The sequence below is a fragment of the Oncorhynchus kisutch genome, linkage group LG19, assembly GCF_002021735.2.
Source record: "Oncorhynchus kisutch isolate 150728-3 linkage group LG19, Okis_V2, whole genome shotgun sequence".
Taxonomy (NCBI): Eukaryota; Metazoa; Chordata; class Actinopteri; order Salmoniformes; family Salmonidae; genus Oncorhynchus; species Oncorhynchus kisutch.
The window spans coordinates 15,130,708-15,152,197 of record NC_034192.2 but is presented as its reverse complement, the minus strand read 5'-3'; the positions used below and the strand labels follow the sequence as shown (position 1 = coordinate 15,152,197).

The window sequence follows — 21,490 nt, the reverse complement described above, 5'->3', positions numbered from 1 at the left end:
CAGTGCATGAGATGGGCAATGTACATAGTGTATGGTAGTAAAACCAATCAAGGTTGACAAGGCTCAAGTTTACACTACATTCCATCCCCCTAACCAAACACAATGGCCTGAGTGAATTCACTTAGGCTAACTCACCCACACATACAGTGGCTTTAGGCATTGGTAGACATTATCCCTGCGTGCCAAACAGGCCTGTGAGACTAATAGAGGGTAAGTGAGAGATTATTTAATTGAAACTTCCTGGACGTCTGGTCCTGCAGGTCAAACAAACCCCCCCATTCAGTCAACTGGTGTCGGACTTCATTTGTGAGTGAAGATATTAGGTGTTGGGCATCAATCTTTAATCGGAAGGAAGCCACTTCTTGTGCGATAAAGTCAAATCATTCTATCTCTGATGTGTCAGCACAGTGTGATGACCATTGTTGATTGTGAAGCTACTCTAGGATCTACTTCCTATCCGCTAGGAGGTCAACTAGGAAACCTGGAAGCATCATCGTGACCCTGAAATGTTTTCATCTCCCTATTTATCAGCAGCTCATTCATCTACACCGCATTTTAAAACATTTCATTTTCAAAGCAAGACGTCACGGACAACTCCTTAGCTTTTGATGGTGGTACCCATTCTATCTCTCTGGTGAAACCACCGTCAGTTCACTGTTCCCATTAACTAACGGTGAGATTATGGCTTTATCAGTTCATGTTCAATGGAGACCTTTGACTACTAGGAAAGGGAAACACGTCCCAGACCCTGACCTGTGCTCTCCATCTCACTCACAATGGGACTCCCGCTCCCAGTAGTTAAAGTATGATGAGCGGTCAGTGACCTCCGACACGCTAGGGCCAAGTAACAACCACACCGCTTCACTGCTCTGTGCCCAGAATCCCTCTTCCCTCCCTTGCATACTGTACACTACATATTTGGTGAACTGTCAAACCGTCAGAGTCAGAGAAACCCCCAAAATTACTATGTTACATTATGCCATGAGACAATGAGACACCGCACAGCAGTTGGGATACGCAGGAAGCATGACAGCATGGAAATAGCTCCTTAGAATTCCAGGAGGCTAAGGGAATGCAGGGTCGTCGCGGAGACAGGCCGTCCTATGCTGAGCACAGTGAAAACGACTTTCCTATTTACTTTGGTCATATAAGGCTGTCTCATTGACTGACCACTGAAAGGGCTGTTCGAAATGATTTAGGTTTACCAGTCCAATGATCTATGTGCTGTCAAACTAGAAGATAAACCCGGTAATTGTACACTGTTTTATGAGTAACTGGAATCGCTGTCATCGGGTGTTTTTATATTGTGGCCTTCTCATCCTTGCGACATGTCAGGGACATTAGTTAGTTGTACAACTGAGTACATTCAACCGAAATGTGTCTTTCCGCGTTTAACTCAACCCCTCTAAAACAGAGAGGTGCGGGGGACTGGCATAATCGACGTCCACGTCATTGGCGCCCGGGGATTAGTTGTTGTTGGGGGTTAACTGGGCAGAACAGCAGATTTTTCCACCTTCCCGAGCATGGGGATTCAAACCCCATGCTCTTAATCAATGCTCTTAATCGCTAGGCTACCTGCTAGCTTCAACCAGTGTGTTATTGCACTGTGCTCCTATGCATTCATTGGCATCTAGTTCTAGTAGGATTCCACTGGCAGTTTAAAATGGGCCAGTGCCTGTGTTTCCTCTTGCAGCCCTTCCCAGAAACAGAAACAATTGAGGAAGGGAAGGTGAGTGGGAGGAGGGGGCTTAGCTATTGAGTCAAGGATGATGGATGGACTGCAGACCAGTGATTCATGGGTAGGGAGGTTGGAGGGCCGTGGGTTCACCGGATGTAGACGTCACACTGCGTGGAGACAATCATATGTCTCTGAGGGAATTGTGGGAACTTAAATATAGACGTGATTTCACAGGAATACCCCTATTAGTTGTTGTTGTTTTCCCTAAACGCATATCATAGCATGTGGTCACTATGATATCATATGACTTAATGGTATTAATATCTGCCCACTACTATAATTACACTGAATGTGTTCACTACATTATGTTGCGTAGATAGTGGATATTGTAGCTCTATGTATTGCATTGATAAGGACCCATGGCTTACATGCAGCAACCCTAACACCACGGACTTCATTTTTGTGGTAGCGATTGAACCATGGTCAGTGGTGATCTAAGAGGGTGTGGGGCTTACTGTGGCCTGTGAGTTATGGAGTATTGTCCTTTATCCATCAGCATGCTGTCATTGTGCTTGGCTCGCCCTCTGCTCCCCCTCTGGTAATGGTGAACCAGGCCAGACCATGGCCCATGGGGTGTGTGGACTAGGTGGACCACGATTGACCGTGGTTGACCGCGGTGTTACCCGGACAAACTGCTGTGTGAGGTACCGCAGCTCATCCCATGTCCAGATTTACTGATGCCTGGAATCTCCCCTCAGCACCGCAGGAGAACCTGCACAAACATTTATCCACAGCATCATGGGAGCATTGTGCTGTTTCACAATAACGTTTATAACTGTCCTCAAATTGATAGTGGTGTTTGGGCAACTGAGGATGGCTAGGCCTTTTTAGAGGAAGAATGCATTTATGATGTCATAGTCCTTTAGAGAGTTTCGATAAATGTTTAGTCTCACCATTATAATGGAACATTGTTTTTGTCTTATTCCTTCAACTGCCCATAAAGTGGCTGTAAGTGTTGTATACAATGGGGGGCTTGGTGGCTGTAAATTCAGTTTTAAAGCAACATATTAGACTTGGTTGTGTATAAAGGACAGTATACAAAGTGCAGATTGTGAGAAAGCAGCTTGAGAGTGCCTTTGCGTCACCCAATAATGATTAATGTTGTCTTTAGAGAGAGGGCGTAGAGCCACACTGGGAAGACTCCCTCAATTTATTGCTTTACTGGACATGAAGCAATATACTCAAACCACACTCAAAACCCTCACACCACACTTGCAATTCCTTGTAGCTCCCAGAATGACTCCCTGTCACTCCTTCTTGTACAGTATGCCCTATCCAGCTCTTCCTGGGTAAAAAGAGGTCAGGCCAGGTGACCCTACCACTATACTACTATGACGTTGTTCTCTAGTCAAACCATTTCCTTCACCATGCTAAACGGAGCACCTTTTCCAGGTGAGGAAGTGAATCTGCCCCAGGCTATGAGGATGGAGCTTCCCTGCCAGGGTTTGGTCTGAGTGAGACATCAAAAGCGAGGCGGCCAGCTGCCCGGGACTGGTTCTACGGCAGAGGTTGGCTCTCTCACTCCCTTCTGACGGTATAAATAGAGCCGGGGTGTGCCGCATCCAGCTGTTCCAAAATATTATCCCCCTTGATGTTACCTTCCCTCTCTCTCTCTCTCTCTCTCTCTTCCTCTGTACCGGGGCCTCATTGAAAGCAGTGGCTGTGCTGACATTTGGGCTCTGTATAGTCTGTAGAAGGTTCCCCTCCTTCTTTTGCCAAAAGGAGCTGCCTGTTCCTTCTATTGTTTTCCTCAGGTGTGCGGTAGTGTAAGAGCCAACATCGACATGCATGTGTATGTGTATGATCACATGTGCTTAGAAATAAATCTTGTGAAATACAGTATAGGTCAGTAGAGCTAATATTGCACGAAATGACCATGACCTTTGATGGCTGATGTACAATGTCTTCGGAAAGTATTCAGACCCCTTGACTTTTCCCACTTTGTTACATTACAGCCTTATTCTAAAATGGACACACATTACTCCATAATGACAAAGTGAAAACAGGTTTTTAGAAATAAAAAAACTGAAATACCTTCCATAAGTATTCAGCCCCTTTGTTATGAGACTCGAAATTGAGCTCAGGTGCATCCTGTTTCAATTGATCATCCTTGAGATGTTTCTACAACTTGATTGGAGTCTACATCTGGTAAATTCAATTGATTAGACATGATTTGGAAAGAAACACACTTGTCTATATAAGGTCCCACAGTTGACAGTTCAAGTCAGAGCAAAAACCAAGGAAATGCCTGTAGAGCTCTGGGACAGGATTGTGTCGAGGCACAGATCTGGGGAAGGATGTCAAAAATGTTCTTCAGCATTGAAGGTCTCCAAGAACACAGTGACCTCCATCCTTCTTAAACGTTAGATGTTTGGAACCACCAATATTCTTCCTAGAGCTGGCCGCCCGGCCAAACTGAGCAATCGTCAGGAGAAGGGCCTTTGTCAGGGAGGTGACCAAGAACATTGTCCAGAAGGACAACCATCTCCGCAGCACTCCTCCAATCAGGCCTTTATGGTAGAGTGTCCAGACATAAGCCACTGCTCAGTAAAAGGCACATGACAGCCCACTTGGTGTTTGCCAAAATGCACCTAGAGACACTCAGACCATGAGAAACAAGATTCTCTGGTGTGATGAAACCAAGATTGAACTCTTTGGCCTGAATGCCTGGAGGAAACCTGACTCCATCCCTATGGTGAAGCATGGTGGTGGGAGCTTCATGCAGTGGGATGTTTTTCAGCGGCAGAGACGGGGAGACTAGTCAGGATCGAGGCAAAGATGAACGGAGAAAAGTACAGAGAGATCCTTGATGAAACCCTGCTCCATAGCGCTCAGGATCTCAGACTAGGGTGAAGGTTTGTCTTCCAACAGGACAACGATCCTTAGCACACAGCCAAGACAACGCAGGAGTGGCCCAGCCATGTTGTTGAGTGGCCCAGCCAGAGCCTGAACTTGAAGCCTATCAAATATCTCTGGAGAGACCTGAAAATAGCTGTGCAGCAACGCTCCCCATTCAACCTGAAAGAGCTTAAGATGCAGAGAAGAATGGGAGAAACTGCCCAAATACAGGTGTGCCAAGCTTCTAGTGTCATTCCCAAGAAGAATCGATGCTGTCATTGCTGCCAAAGGTGCTTCAACAAAGTACTGAGTAAAGGGTCTGAATACATATGTAAATGACATTTTTCATTTTTAATACATTTTAGAACAAGGCGGTAAATGCTAAATGCTTTCCGAAGGCACTGTATGTCCAATCAGATTTTCACGCTTGTTTAAGCTCTACATCTTGCCCCACGCTTCCTAAAGTGAGCATTAGCACGAATGGTAACAACAACGTCATCAATTAAACAGAGTGCTCTCACCCTTCCCTTAGGCTTATCTCACACCACCTGAGGTGCTAATAACCTTGTAATGGGCCTTGCATGTTATCAGGCTATATAATGCTGTGTATGTTTTTCACACAGTCATGTAGGTTAAACATGAAGTGATAGTCAATAACACATGTACAGTACGACTTTCAGCTCAGTGAATCTATGGCAGTTGATCGATGCCATGAATCACCCGATTGGTTCAATGTTTATTTTTAGATTCAGTCTTACATGATCTAGACTCATTTAATTCAGCTCAACACCATTTATACTGTAGTTGTATGCACGCAAGTACAATCCGTACTGAATTCTAGTAAGGAGGACCTACAGGCAGAGTCCCAACCTGTAAACTGTCTTTCTTCAGCCCTCGGCTTTCCCATTTAACTCTGAGTGGCGGACTGCGACGTCCGAGTGGCCACTCAGTGGTGGATTTCCCAACAGCCCTTCTCTTCCTGTTCGATAAATCCCCCGGGCCAACACCCTTTACTACAGCCACTGTGTGTCCCGGGACTCCTGGCTGTGTCAGAACAACTCTGGGAGATTCTTGACTCTATGGTCCTTGTACTTTCTCATCCGGACAGATGATAATAGAGAAGGAAACCGTCACTTTCCAGAGTCCTATAGAACTCTACAGTATTAGCACCTGTTCTATGTCCCGGCCTTGTTTTATTTGCTTAGCCCACTTTCTTTCTTCTCTCCTTATTTGTTAATCCATTGGGCCACTTTAGGGCTTTGGCTCTGGATATGGGGGGGGGGGTTCAAAACCATTTCCTTTTCCTTTTCTCCTCATTTAGGCCTTCACTGTGAAACATTTCCCAGTTCCCTCACGTGCCACTAGAACTAAATTGTTTTGTTTTTGTGCGCCTGTAGAGTCCCCTCATTGATCAGTGTTTTAGGAGGGATACTTGAGTATTACATTTTGGCTGTCCTATCACATCTTAACCCTGCTTGCAAAACTGGATAATTTACTGTTACCAGCTGTTTAAAAGCCTACCTCTCTCAATGCAAATTGCCTGTTGAACCCCACTTTAAATTGGGTAAACAAAGTTTGTGATGCCAGTCGTCTGTTCTATCAACACCAGGACCTCGACCATCTGCTCCAAACTCCTGATGCCAAATAGACTTCTGGAATGTTTTATTTGTCCGTTGCTTCATTAGCATAAAATTTAAAAAAAATAAAAAACCCATCAGAGCTGTGAAAAGACAAACGCCCAGCAATCTGTCATGGAATGTGTATATGGGCTTGTACGAATTGGGGAAAGTTGTTCAAATTGTTCAACTTCTGGACAAAGCTCATAAAAAAAACATTTGACTTTCCAAAAACTTTTACTGCAATTTCTGAACATCATAAATCAAGACATGAGAAATCAGCAACTGCATTATGAGAAGAGGTATGAGTAATTACATAAGAATTGTCATCGTGTTGCAACATGTTGTGAACATGAAACTGATGGGATGTATCATGAAACTGATGGCAAATCTGGTTTTATGCCTCCTGACTCTCCATCGAAGCCCTTTCGGGTTAGAAACATAATGTTTTGAACTAGAACTCAATAAAAGTGCAATTGTCTGTGATCAACCTATCTTTTCTCAATGTATGCCTCTTCTAAGAGGTCAATGACCAGAGGTTAACAGCTTTCCATATCCCAGGATCAAGTGACTTTGCTGGGTGTAATTGCATATACTGCCTCCTTACTTCTGCAGTCATTTTTCCAAAGACCCAGTATACTGTAGCCTAACCCTGGAAAATGGGAATGTGACATCTCTTTCCCTTTTAGACGGAGAGGAATGCCCTGCCGCACTAATCGTTTCTGCAGGACCGGCTCTGCCAAAGGCCCTGTCTGTCCCATTGATGTTGGCTCTCACTTTTTTCAAATGTAGACGCCAGCTGAAATGTAGCTAGGTTAGTGAATTGATTAGCACTAATAGCCCTGCTGCACGACTCTATCATTGCACCACCACAGTAAAGTTGTATTGAAATAGCAATTGTTTTGGTAGTGGTAGTGTCTATTCTACTTAGGCTATGCATTGGGGGGGTATGACATAACCTACACTCATATCTATGTTTACGTAAAATAGATGACCCTGAGTGAAGTAGTGGCCATGTTCTGTTATTAAATCATATTGGTTGACACCTGCTCGATCATGGCTTGAAGGGAAACTGGAGTAGGAAGCGTGAAGAGTTCCCTTTCATTCATTCTGATTCCTCGATTAGAGCACCAGTTATAACTAAAGGTGGTCATACAGTAAGACTTCGTGTCCAATTGCCCAGTATTTTCTCAGCATTTGTCAGAGTGTATTCCTCAGAACACTGTGCAGATCTCCGAAGATGAAATATTTGAAATATTTCTGAATGGCCAGCCATTACCTCAATTAGAAGTGCCACGGACATTGCTTACTTCTAACATCTTCCTTGCCTCTCTCTTCAAAAACCCATGAACCTTTTGCAGGTGCCTTGCCCAAAGTGTTCAGACTCTTCACCATCAATACATCAATACATCTCTATCACAAACCTGGTGTTCGGTATTCTGAGGAAACTTCCACTCTGGAAACTTCCATCCCTGAAAATAGGCTGCCTGTCTGTTTTCCAGACAGATGTTTCCCTCATGGAAACACACTCGGATCAGGATGGATCCTAATGGAAGCCAGATGACCCTGAATTCCATGACCATAATTATCATGCCCCATTAGCAGTCTGTTACTGCTTACGATGTGATACACTGAGCATCCGATGCACAGTTTGCGGTGGCTGGTCGGTAAATACAACTTAAACAGTGTGTCGTCTGGTCTCTCTGTCTTCTGGGAACAGTGTGTCATGCCGGTGTCATGTTGGGAGAGGTGTGTTATGTCTACGGCTTAATACAATTTGTACAACTACAAAGGCCGTGGCACGTTTATCTTGTGTAGTGACTCGGCTATGACGAAGTGCAGTGGTTTGCTTACAAAGAAGATGACGAATCCCTCGGATCTAGTGTACATTTGAGTGTGGGTTTGAAGATGGCGATGATAGATGGTTGGCTCTAGGTTAAGTGTTTTCTTGAAGCTCCAAACACTTGTACATTTACCACACCAGCACAATTTAAAGACCTCAGAGAAACCACGGAATAACCTGATGAACAAGTGGATGTTCTGACAGTCTGGTTTGGTATATGTACTGTAGTTATCCATTCACTCACCTGTTTAAAATGTCAATGTAAAATATTCATCCTCAACTTTCAGGTTTGATCTTGATTGCGTAAAGGCTTCGTCGATCCACAGAACACTTCCTAGTTACTACAGCACATACATATATAGTACGGGAATAGTTCTGAGGTTCTGCAATGCTGATTTGAAAGAGGCATATCAAATCCACTCAGACCAGGTGTGCGATTACAGTTAGTAATTTGCCTGTGCTTCGTTTGTCTCTCAAGGCCAAATTAATCTTTGAGCCGGGTTTTATGTGAACAGGCTGTCTTTGGTTTTGATGCCAGGAGATCTTTTTGAACAGCGGCCTGGGTCAGGGTCCCCCAGCTCTCCTCCTCTCCTTGTCTGCGTAAGTCTTTCCGCTGCTGTCCGCTTCCTTGATGTGGCAGCTTTGAGCGGCCATCATAAAAATGAAGAGATCATACATATGCCGGGATGGATGCGCCATGTGTTGCGTTGGATAATTGATGCGAACCCCTTAGAATGACTCTACCCACTCATATCAGAGCTTGATATAAGTACATATTTACAATGTACATCTAAGTACTTATCCGTCTGGCCTCTCTCCTGTCTAATGTCGTGGGGGATGTTTTTTGTTTGACCTTTCACCCTCAACTCTCAGATCGCCTTTTTTGTCTAGCCGCTCATTATTTCATTAATTTCCAACCAATATATGAAGTTTTACGATAAATGTTTTACAGGTACCACTGTAACATTGTACATTATATTAGTGCCACGCCCCCTACTTCACAAGGATCCTTTGGCAATTATAATGGTCAAATAACTTTGTAGGTCCCTCCCATTATAACTGTGGTGATTCACTAAGGATGGCTATTTGAGCACAGATGTTACGTGACAACTAGCCTCGGTCCAACATGATGACACCTGCATTGGATGACTCATGTCCCCTCTCATGTCCCCTCTCAGTTCGAAGTACTGCCCTTTAGTTTGTGGAAAATTCCATGGGTCCAATAGACTGGTTAAAAAACAATTCTTCAATGTTTTACCTAATTTGTCTGCATGCCAACAACCCAACATTCAACTGAACTTAACTTTATAATTGAGTGAGGCGAGGGGAGTGGGGGGGGGGGTTTAAGAATGTGACACAGAGGTGTTTGGAGGTTAGGGAAGTGTGATTCACAACAGCCTTCGGCCCTAAATGATCCACTTGTCTGACTTTCACACGCAGAATATATATAGACTGAGTGTTTTGGCCCGAAGGATGGGCTACCCTGAAGTATGTCCATTAGGTGCCAGACCTGGTCGTCTGGTGGGTTACTGTAAATGACGGCAACCTCATGTTGTGAAACCAAACCTAGACTGGTGAAATCACTGGCCATATAATTAGCTTTTGTGTGTGTGTTTTCTCAATTACTTTACCATACTGAACACATTGTTAACGGTTTTCGGGTGGGAACAAGAAAGCCAAGTACAGTAATTCATGTAGCTGTGAGAAAACAAAAGCTGAGACAAATCAAAATGTACTAAAGGCCCACCAAGGATATTTTATGGATAGGAATCTCTGTGTGGATTTTTTGATGAAAAACCTATAAAGGATATATCAATCACTACTGTAATACAGTCTGGACTAATAACATAGTTTCCATAGTGTGTGAAAAAACAACTCCCCATTTTATATCAGTGACATACAGTCTGTAATAATATAATAATTTGTAATAATTGTCTCTGGCTTTAAACAAATGCCCCCCCCCCCACCCCCCGAGTATTACCGTAACTACTGAAGAAGAGCGGTTGACAGTGTACGTAAGTTATCAGTGAATCAATACAAAACAGTGAGCTCATGTCTCAACCTGAGATGGTGTTATGCCGGTTTAGTGTCTTGACTTATTTGTTCCTCCAATTGATGTTCCGTGCTGCCAGTGTAACCTCACGAGATAGGATGTGGTCTCTTCCCTACACAGTGTCTCCCGTCATTGCCACATTGATGGGAATGACTGGGAGGTGCGCAGATTATACATCCAGACAGAGTTGGCGGCCACAAATCTGCCCGCCCATAACCTCCTCTGTCATTTTAGGACAGGCCCCCACAGGGAAACCACTGTCCTCAGTCATTCTCATACACATGTTATATCAGGTGTCTCCCTGCTGCATAGCTCACATGTACTAAATACAAAATGACTCAGCTTGTGTCTGAGGCTTAGTGAATGTTATTTTCTCTGGCACATGGAGATTTAAAAAATGGAACTACCTACCACAAAGGGAGAGACCTACCATAATTGGTCAGTGACTGTTGATCGGTATGTAGCTTATTCTTCAGAATATAAATTATGAATTGAGAGATACATTGAGGAGTCCATTTTAGGGTTGTAAAATTCTGGTAACTTTCCCAAAATTCCCTAGTTTTCCATAAATTTGGGTTGGAAAATTCCAGATTTCCTGCTTATTCCCTCCTGATTTCAGGAACCTTCCAACCAGGATTTCTGGAAAACTAGGGAATTTTGGGAAAGTTACCCAAGTTTTGCAACCCTAGTCCATTTATCTTTCTATGAACCAATGTGTGTCACCTAAACAGAGTACAGTTGAAGTCGGAAGTTTACATACACTTAGGTTGGAGTCATTAAAACTCATTAAAACCACTCCCCAAATTTATTGGTAACAAACTATATGGCAAGTCCGTTAGGACATCTACTTTGTGCAAAAAGTAGCTTGTGTCATACAAGCCATTTTTCCAACAATTGGTTACAGATAGATTATTTCACTTATAATTCACTGTATCACAATTCCAGTGGGTCAGAAGTTTACATACACTAAGTTGACTTTAAACAGCTTGGAAAATTCCAGAAAATGATGTCATGGCTTTAGAAGCTTCTGATAGGCAAAATTACATAATTTTAGTCAATTGGAGGTGTACTTGTTGATGTATTTCAAGGCCTACCTTCAAACTCAGTGCCTCTTTGCCTGACATCATGGTAAAATCAAACGAAATCAGCCAAGTCCCCAGAAAAAAAATCTTCTAGCGTTCGGTCACCTAGAGATGAACTACTTGTGTGAAAAGTGCAAATCAATCCCAGAACAACAGCAAAGGACCTTGTGAACATGCTGGAGGAAACAGGTACAAAATGATCTATATCCACAGTAAAACAAGTCCTATATCGACATAACCTGAAAGCCCGCTCAGCAAGGAAGAAGCCACTGCTCCAAAACCGCCGTAAAAAGCCAGACTACGGTTTGCAACTGAGCATGGAGACAAAGATCATACTTTTTGGAGAAATGAGACATCAGTCGGGAAGTTAAAGCTTGGTCGCAAATGGGTCTTCCAAATGGACTATGACCCCAAGCATACTTCCAAAGTTGTGGCAAAATGGCTTAAGGACAACAAAGTCAAGGTATTGGAGTGGCCATCACAAAGCCCTGACCTCAATCCTATAGAAAATTTGTGGGCAGAACTGAAAAAGCGTGTGCGAGCAAGGAGGCCTACAAACCTGACTCAGTTACACCAGCTCTGTCAGGAGGAATGGGACAAAATTCACCCAACTTTTTGTGGGAAGCTTGTGGAAGTCTACCCAAAACCCAGTTAAACAATTTGAAGGCAATGCTACCAAATACTAATTGAGTGTATGTAAACTTCTGACCCACTGGTGAATGTAATGAAATATATAAAAACTGAAATAAATCATTCTCTTGTCACGCCCTGACCATAGAGAGCCTAGGGCGTGACTGGGGGTATTCTAGTTTATTATTTCTATGTGGTGTTCGAGTTTATTTTTCTTTGTTGGTGATTTGTATGATTCCCAATTAGAGGCAGCTGGTAATCGTTGCCTCTAATTGGGGATCATATTTAGGTAGCATTTTTCCCACCTGTGTTTGTGGGATATTATTTTGTGTTTTGTGCATGTGCACCACGTAGTCACTTTTCGTTGTTCGTTTATTGATTTATTGTTTTGTATAAAATTTCACTTTATAATAAATATGTGGAACTCAACCTCCGCTGCGCCTTGGCCCGTCTCTCCTCACGTACGTGACATCTCTCTACTATTATTTTGACATTTCACATTCTTAAAATAAAGTGGTGATCCTAACTGACCTAAGACAGGGAATTTTTACTAGGATTAAATGTCAGCAATTGTGAACAACTGAGTTTAAATGTATTTGGCTAAGGTGGATGTAAACTTCCAACTTCAACTGTGTACCTATTACCTGGGTTCTGAAGCGCTTTGTACTATCTTTAGGGATTTCAAGTGGTTGACTCACAAGTGTAAATGGATTGTGTAATCATGATTATATCACTCACAGAGTTTGAAAGTGGATTAGAAATTCACAATTACACTTCCAACTCACACACATACTAAAGTTGATTTCAGCCTATGATGGATGCAAGTTCGATTTTGTTATTTTGCCAGTACAGCTTGGGGCTGTAGTTTCAAGATCTCTCAACACGGTTGGCACTGATGTCTAGTTTATTATTTCTATGTGGTGTTCTAGTTAATTTTTTTATGTTGGTGATTTGTATGGTTCCCAATTAGAGGCAGCTGGTAATCGTTGTCTCTAATTGGGGATCATATTTAGGTAGCATTTTTCCCACCTGTGTTTGTGGGATATTATTTTGTGTCCTAGCATCCTCGCGTCTTTCGAAGAGTAGAGCACTGTGATGATCTGCAACATCCAGACCGGGGGTCTTCTCTGTTCTGTTCAGTCCTGTCCACTGACAGCCAGATGAAGTGTGGATAAAACGATAGCAGCAGCTGCCTTTGCCCTAGCAGATCTGTCAGGCCTGAGCTCACGGCTGTGTGCGTACTCTGGCTGTGTGCCCTCTGCTCTGACTGAACATCTCTCCTCTGCTTATCTAAATGTTTTCTCTCAGTGTGTGTCAGGAAGAGTCTGTGTTTTTGTACCCAGGCCCACCTTATAACTCTGATGTTTTGTGCAGTAAAGTGATGTTACAGACACACCCCATTCATGTTGTTCAGGTAATTTGCTCCTCAGAAGAATACTTTATAGACAAATTAACCGTTTTTATCATGCCATATCACGACTTGACATATTATATTATTTACACCACCATAACACTAACTGGCCAAGTTTCTCTCGTGTAATATATACATTTCTGTCAGAATGCATGTCACTGATGTGATGGCTTTGATACTGTCTAATCTAACTAAAGGGGGCTGTTATATAGCGAACGATGCCGCAAACTCTCCCGTGAGTCTATATCTCATTTCTGTGTGCCATTTCAAACAAGTGGGGGGAAAATAAGAGATTTAGAAAGTGGTTTCAAACTGGATAAGCCCTCTCTTTAGACGACATTCCCATCTAACAATGGTGTCAGGGGATCGATCAGTGGCAAGAATGTGTTTAAAGAGGACGTTTGAAGTCGTCTGTTGACGTTTCCTCCTCCTCTCACATTGCACGCCACTCTATGAGAGAGCCCATGACGCCTGCGGTGGGGCTGGGTTGTCTAAACCCATCCCAAGAAGCTGTGGCTGTGGTCTCTCGCTTTCTCATTTCCCAGAACTTCTCTTTTGTGTAATAAACCAACATTCTTCAGAAAATACCTCATGCTTCCCTAAATTGGGAGGCTTTAAGTTCAACGTGGTAGTTCCATAATGGTCTTTGAGAAGTCATTCTCTTTAAATTAGGTTTTGATTCGATACCATACGCCAGATCTGAGCTATGCCTCGCAATTACGTTTAAGGAGGAACTTGTGTTCTGCTTTTAGTAGTCAGTCACTCACATGCACCTTACAGTTCAATCAAAGCCAATTCGTAGTCGTGGAGCCCTTGTCAATCATAGTAGGTACAGATAGACACTGGTTGTCATTATAGGGACCTCGGTGTAGCTCTAAAATGCTTTCCCTGCTCCACAGCCCTGTCACGCTAACCATTACGATATGAAGGTTGCTATTCAGAGAAATCTTCTATCCATTTAGTTGGTAGTAGGACTAATGCATACTGCATGTCCTCTCCTCTGCCGGTGGTTTTCCAGACTGTGGTAACGTTCTACTTTGTCTTCTTTCCCAGGTGACGACACCAACGTTCCCCGTGGTGGTCAAGATGGGCCATGCCCACGCCGGCATTGGCAAGGTAACCCCCCCCCCCCCCCAAACCACACACACACCACCACCACTAAGGTCTGGGCACTCCCTAGCCGCTCATCTCTCCACCCCACCATTACATGTCTAGTCTTGATTTGTTTGTGTTTGTAATGCTAACCTATTACATACTGTGCAGTAAGGAGTTGAGCTGTACATAACAGACCAGGCTCTTTATCTCTTCTCTGTGTATCTCTGAGCATGCCAAAGGGATGATGGCATGACATCCCTTCCATAAGCACACTATCAGTCTCGGAGAGGAGGTGGAGACGGGTGTGAAGCTGAGCTGGATCTGGTCCTTGTCGAAACCCATGATCTCACAGCCTGTCTGATAGGAAGGGACTTTGGGGGCTTTTTCAGTTTTTTTTTACATGTTATTAAGGAGTTAGGGAGGAGATATGGGCATGACGTGGGCACCGGCATGTTGATCAGTGTCGGGATCTGAAGACCTCTTCTAGTTAACTCATTAAGGCCTGGATATGCTACTGCAAGTGTGAGTCTGCAGCAGTGCAAAAAATAGACAACGCTTGAACATGGACATATCCTAATTTCTCCTTATATCTTATTCCTCCTCTTTGTTTCACCATTTTGTTCTACAGCCCATGTTGTTCTACACTTCATCCTCCATTGAATACAGAATTCTAAACTCTGGAGAGAAGCCGTCTCATGTCTCGTAACCCCAAGACTATTTTTCTCATTAGGCCATTGTAAATAACAACAAGGATTAAAACAAGCATGTGACTGTTCGCCTCGGGGCACCCAGGCACCGGGCAGGCAGCATAACAACCCAGCTAAGTGGGTCATTAGCAAGTGGCACCACCACAGGGTGCGCGCAAACACACAGGGAAGCAAGCAACACACACACACACACACACACTTTCAACAGCATGCAGTTCAGTGAACAGTCAACCAAAGTGAGTGATTACTAGCCCCAAATGGAGCCCACCTTCCTCACATATAATACAGAACCTCCCGGTCCGAGTCTGTGCGTTCACACAGTACACAGGGGGAAGCACTTCCTATACGTTTATCCCCCCTTTCCATCTGAAGGGCTGGGTGGGGTTTCCTATTTTACAGGAACCTGGAGTGCTATAGAGTTCCCACATGCCCTCTGGCTCACTTAGCATAGGCCCATTGTAGACCAGGACCTCACTTAACTCCTCTGACCTCACAGAGGACTTAGAACTGGGGGAGAGAAGAGGGTCTGGATGTAGGCCATTCAAGTGCTTCACATGGCTTTTAAGTTGAGCTGAGAGTCTCTTGATAAAATACATTGGTTAAAATTCAAGTATCTGGAGTTGTGGAATTGGGACTAGGACTATGGCCAGTGTTACAATTTTCAGTTGTTTTTTTCTGTTGTTTTTAACACTACGTTTGCGTAGCCTAATGTAATAAACTGCAGGGTGTTTTCACTTCAACAGTTCTTTATGATCCGTAGCCTAAGTCAAATGTTACGGCAATATCTTGTAGGATGACAGGGTGAATACCCATAAAAAAAAAAGATCATGATTGGCTACTTCTATCTTCCCATCCTAGTCTAACGTCAATCTTTTTTTTAATGATATCAGATCTCAGAAAGAGACCTTTACAGCCTGTCCATCGCATGGAGTTGTTAATCCTGGTTTCGGCAGTTACGAATGGCTCACTAAAGGGTAGACAGACTTAACAGACACTAGGGAATATTTCATAACCATCGAAACTGGGCAGTGTCCAGAATCACGTTGCTTTCCACCTCAACCAGCTCTTGATCCAACTGCCAGTACATACCCTCTAAATTACCTTATGGTTTCTGCTTCCAGTACTATAGTTTACTTTTACACCATGGTTTGGCTTCTTTTTCTCTGGCTCTCCAGAGGTATTGGGTTATACCTTTAGAACCACAGTGGGTAGCCAAGTGCACAAATACTTTCCTCATATGAACAGAGGAAAACCATTTCCCCCTTGTCTAGCTACCTCCACCTCTATGTCAAACATACTCAAGATGCTAAGTAAGAATCTTCAAAAGTAGTTATGACAAAACAGAGAATGAAATGCCTGATCCACAAAGTGGGCCAACTCAAGCCCGCCCTCCCTTATATCTTTACCATAGGAGACCTCTTCATCTCACTTGACAATTAGGCCACAGGAGAGAAGAAAAGACGAGCTGCAAGGAGAGAGGAGTGTGGGTGGGAAAGGGAGAGCATCAGTCCAATCTGTCCCTGTCCACGACAGCGCCTCACTGTTGCCACCGACTCCCACTGCCATGACGGATGAATCATAATACCAAAGATAACAGCCAGAGGGATGATAATGAGAGTCAATGGAGGGACTATAAAGGGAATGTCCAAGGACTCTGGCTGCTATCATCATACATCATATGGATGATGTACATTCAGACTGCTGTACATTACGGGCTGTTGATTTATGGCTGTCTACTACTCCTCTGACCCTTCTCCCGTGGTCTGAGGGAGTTTCTGGAGTGTTGGAATCCCTCTTTTGTTAGCTATCAATACAGACATATCTGGTTGGTACTTGAATTTCTTAGGCATAGTGTGCCTGTCAGTTAATATATTTCATCCAACCTGTTTCCATTTAAAAAGACAAAAGATACTGTAGATTAGCATGTACTGTATGAAAAAAAGGAATCTACAGAATTTGAATGTTTGTTCTCCTTGGATAAGTTGTGGGTCGATTGAATTTAGCTACTGTTTGTCATTTCCATCAAAATGTTGTCTAGCATATTCGTGGTGGAAGAGGTGAGTTTACTCCCGTACTATGTAAAGGGCTTTTGACCACCTACTGCAGGTGGAAACCCGCTATATAAATGCAATCAATTATTACTGCACTGTCTGTATATGACGTCATTGTGTACCTGATGAACTCTCATGGATGTGAGAAACATGCAGCTCCTAAAATCCTAACATTTTCCAGAGAGGAAGCTTTTCATTGTCCTGTCTGTGTCGGATTTACATTCCTGTGGGATTCTAACAGTCTACTTCAGCTCCTGTCTCATTGCTTTTACAGCATGTTTGGTAATTAACCATCACAAAGCACCAATTAGGCATATCTTCCTGCCGATGAACTAATTAGTGGTGTCTTCCTGTTTCAGATCAAAGTGGAGAACGAACTTGACTTCCAGGATATTACCAGTGTGGTGGCGCTGGCCAGAACCTATGCCACCTCTGAGCCCTACATTCTGTCCAAGTACGACATCAGGATCCAGAAAATCGGCAACAACTACAAGGCCTACATGTAAGTATGATGTAGTGTCTATGCTGTGTACACAGGGTTTTGTCTGTGACTTGGACATGTCAGCAATGAATGTGACTAGAAGGAAACTATGTGGCTTGCATGTGAATGACTTTACCAGAGAGAGGGGGGGGGGGGGGTTGACATGGAAACAGAGACAGATGAAGAGAAACATAAAAAGAGACAGAGAAATAGAGAGATGGCTAGAGAGACAGAGACAGGCCCAAGAATAGTCCATCCTGCATACCAATATGAGCGTGGGAATAGGCCCATGGTACGCCCTTCCCAGTCAGTGGAGCCATGCAGGGCTCACCTACACAACAGCACCTTCTCTACCCAGAGACAACGACCAGGGTTGCACCCTGAACTGGCATTCCATTCTGTCTTCCCAGAGGGAAGTGACAGGATCAGCCGACATGACTGTGACCACTGGGCAACTTCAGCCTTATAGTCTCAATCTCAGTTTGAACTAATATAATCTTCTCTGAGTAACCAGCCACTTCAATTTCAAATGGTCAACAGCACCCTCTTGTATACAACAGACCTTTGCAATATTCGTAAAACACCATGCACAGTAACAATGAAAGTGTGAATCTACGCCCTTTCTACTTTCATGTTTCTCAATCCGAACAATTATTGCTTGACTAAAACGAGTGGAATTGACCTCCTTATCTCCACTTATTTCCTCGGCACCAGTCATGAAAGCACGTCTCCAACCGACCGTTACACAAACATAATATAGGCGTACATTGCAATCGTCATCAGTGTAGAATTCAACGATAACAGACCCCCCCCCCCCCAGGGTCTTCCGTTGAACTACAAAAACACAATGACTAAGCTAGCTGACCATTGCTTTCCATTCCGGTCCAGAGAATAGCTGAATGCCTGATTCATTTCCTTGATTTTCTCTTTGGTTTGATCTCACCTTTTCTAGGAGGACGTCCATCTCAGGCAACTGGAAGGCTAACACAGGCTCAGCCATGCTGGAACAGATCGCTATGACAGACAGGTAAGCCGGCCTATAGACACTTTGTTAGACATAACAGATAAGCCTTATTATGAGAAATTCTGAAAGCTTAAAGATGTATTACTGTGTATATTAATGTGCACACAAGTAATTACAAGACAATGTGATGGGAGTTTAGAAGGCAAGTGAAAAGTGCATGTGCAGGAGTGGTAAAAAACGAACAAACCTGAGGGTTTCAAATATGTCATACAAGCCCCTCAGGTTAGCAAAAGTTGTTTTTCACTGCCCAGGTCTGTTTTGTAGTTGACAATGACAGTTGTGGATGTCACTGTGTTCCAGATATCGTGCGTGGGTGGACTCCTGTGCCGAGATGTTCGGGGGCCTTGACATCTGTGCTGTGAAAGCCGTCCACGGGAAAGATGGCAACGACTACATTATCGAGGTCAGTTGATTCTTAGCATGTCGTAGCAAGTTCTGTATAAGAAAATGACACAGTATGTCTAGGCCTTCTCTTTCAGGGTAAAAAAACAACAAAAAACACAAGACATATCTCATATCATGATCACTGTATGTGTTCCTAATATAATATTTGCCAGACTACGTACAGCTCGAGGTAAATTGTAGTTATCAAATATTCTGAAGAATGTTCCGGCAACACGTGGTGTTCACTATGTATGCTAACCACGTTTGAATTGCATGAGTCATAATAAACAGGGCGTGAGTAACAATGGATGGTGATGAAAGATCATGTCAAGTCCAGAAACATGTTTATTAAATCACATTTCTCTGGTGGGCGATATCATTTTCAAAGTCATCATGAAGTAATAGATTGCATTGACAGACAAGAGTTTGGCGGGCGATGGTGGAGGACGAGGGCGCAGTCGGGATAGATCAGGCATGATTAGTCCGAGTCAGAGCGATGAAAGAATGATTACGCCGTTAGACCAAACACGGCGGTCGGAATTCATACAAAGGCACGGCTCGCCGGCTGCCCACGCTGACTGCCTGCCTCCCTGTCTGTCTGTCTGCCTGCCTCCCTGCCTCCCTGTCTGTCTGTCTGTCTGTCTGTCTGTCTGTCAAATTGCAGAACTGAGGAGAAGATTTAGGGAGGACCATAGAGATCAAATATAGTGTTTTGTTCTGTGGGGAGGACCGTGTGTATTCAAACCTGTGAAACTCAAGGGTCAGATAGACACAGACATACTGAGAAACAGAGATCTTATCATTGGAATCAGTTGTGGTATACCCCCACCCCCCCCTTGGGTTTCTTCACATTTTGTGTTACAATTTGCAATTAAAATGGATTTAATTGTAATTTTTCGTCAACAATCTACACAAAATACTATGTCAAGGTAAAAAAAGATGAATGAAAAATAAAACATCAATATACCTTGATTAGATAAGTATTCACCCCCTGAGACACTTTTTTTATTAAGAGCTTTGCACACCTGCATTGTGCAATCTTTGCCCATCATTCTTTTCAAAATTCTTCAAGCTCTGTCAAAGTGTTTTGGAGTCATGGCTATTCAGCAATGTTCAAGTCTTGCCATAGATTTTCAAGCAGATTGAAGTCAAAACTGTAACTTGACCACTCAGGAACATTCACTGTCTTCTTGGTAAGCAACTCCAGTGTAGATGTGGCTTTGTGTTGTAGGTTATTGTCCTGCTGAAAGGTGAATTCCTTTCGCAGTATCAGGTGTAAAGCAGACTGAAGCAGGTTTTCCTCTAGGAATATACCTGTGCTTAGCTCCATCCCGTTTCTTTTCATCCTGAAAAACTCCCCAGTCTTTGCCGATGTCAAGTACACCCATATCATGATGCAGCAACCACCATGCTTGAAAATAAGGAGGCAGTTACCCAGTGATGTGTTGTGTTGGATTTGCCTCAAACATAAGGCTTTGCATTTCCTGTAGGCCAAAAAGTGCAATCCTTTACCGTATTTTTCTGTAGTATTACTTTAGTGCCTTGTTGCATACTTTTATTTAACCTGTATTTAACTAGGCAAGTCAGTTAAGAACAAATTCTTATTTTCAATGACGGCCTAGGAACAGTGGGTTAACTGCCTCGTTCAGGTTTTTACCTTGTCAGCTCGAGGGATCCAATCTTGCAACATTTCGGTTACTAGTCCGACACTCTAACCACTAGGCTACCTGCCACCCCTATACATATGCATGTTTTGGAATATTTTTCCAACATTTCTATTCAGTATATTTGTATTTTTCTTCTCACTTTATTGTTGGGTCATTACAATGTTGTTGATCCATACTCAGTCAATGACCTCATGGTGACATCCCTAAGCAGTTTCCTTCCTGCAGCTCAGTTCAGAAGGAGGACTGCGTCTTTGATGTCTGTGTATGTCTTATTTGTTATTGTTACCAATCTACCAATCACTGCCGTTCTTTATGAGGCTTTCAATAAGCTCCCTGGTCTTTGTAGTTTAATCTGTGCTTGAAATTCAATACTTGACTGAGGGAACTTACGGATATTGTATGTACAGTATGGAGGACAGAGGAAAGGGTAGTCATTAAAAAATATTTCACACAGTTTGAGTCCATATAACTTACTATGTGATTTGTTAAGCCAAATTGAACTTTTGCACTAATTTAGGCTTGCCTAGACAAAGGGGGTGAATACTTATGCAATTACTATTTTAGTTATTACATTTTTTACAACATTTACATTTACAATTATTTCAATTCCACTTTGTAACACAACAAAATGTGAAAAGTTCAAAGGTTTATCATACACTACAGTTGAGGAACAGTGGGAAAGTAATTCTGCTTTGAAAGTTGATAAACTTGCAAACCCCACTTTTGAGAAAATAGCCCTTGTATGTTTTGGTACTTCTACTGGAGGCCTCTTCTTTGTCTACAGCCATTCAGCATCTTACACACCGTCTTAAGCCTTAGCCCCACCCATCTTTTGAAGGATTCACATGTGAGGTCATGTGCTAAACAGAG

General features: G+C 43.2%; 1 protein-coding gene across 1 annotated transcript in view; it reads left to right on the top strand.

The window, feature by feature from the left end:
* Positions 1-21,490, top strand: part of LOC109864636 (synapsin-3-like) — a 136,499-nt gene that overhangs the window by 97,703 nt on the left and 17,306 nt on the right. The window contains exons 7-10 of the mRNA XM_031797327.1: positions 14,265-14,327; positions 17,424-17,566; positions 18,498-18,572; positions 18,870-18,972. Of these exons, the coding sequence (XP_031653187.1) occupies positions 14,265-14,327; positions 17,424-17,566; positions 18,498-18,572; positions 18,870-18,972 (384 nt within the window). The remainder of the gene's footprint in view (positions 1-14,264; positions 14,328-17,423; positions 17,567-18,497; positions 18,573-18,869; positions 18,973-21,490) is intronic.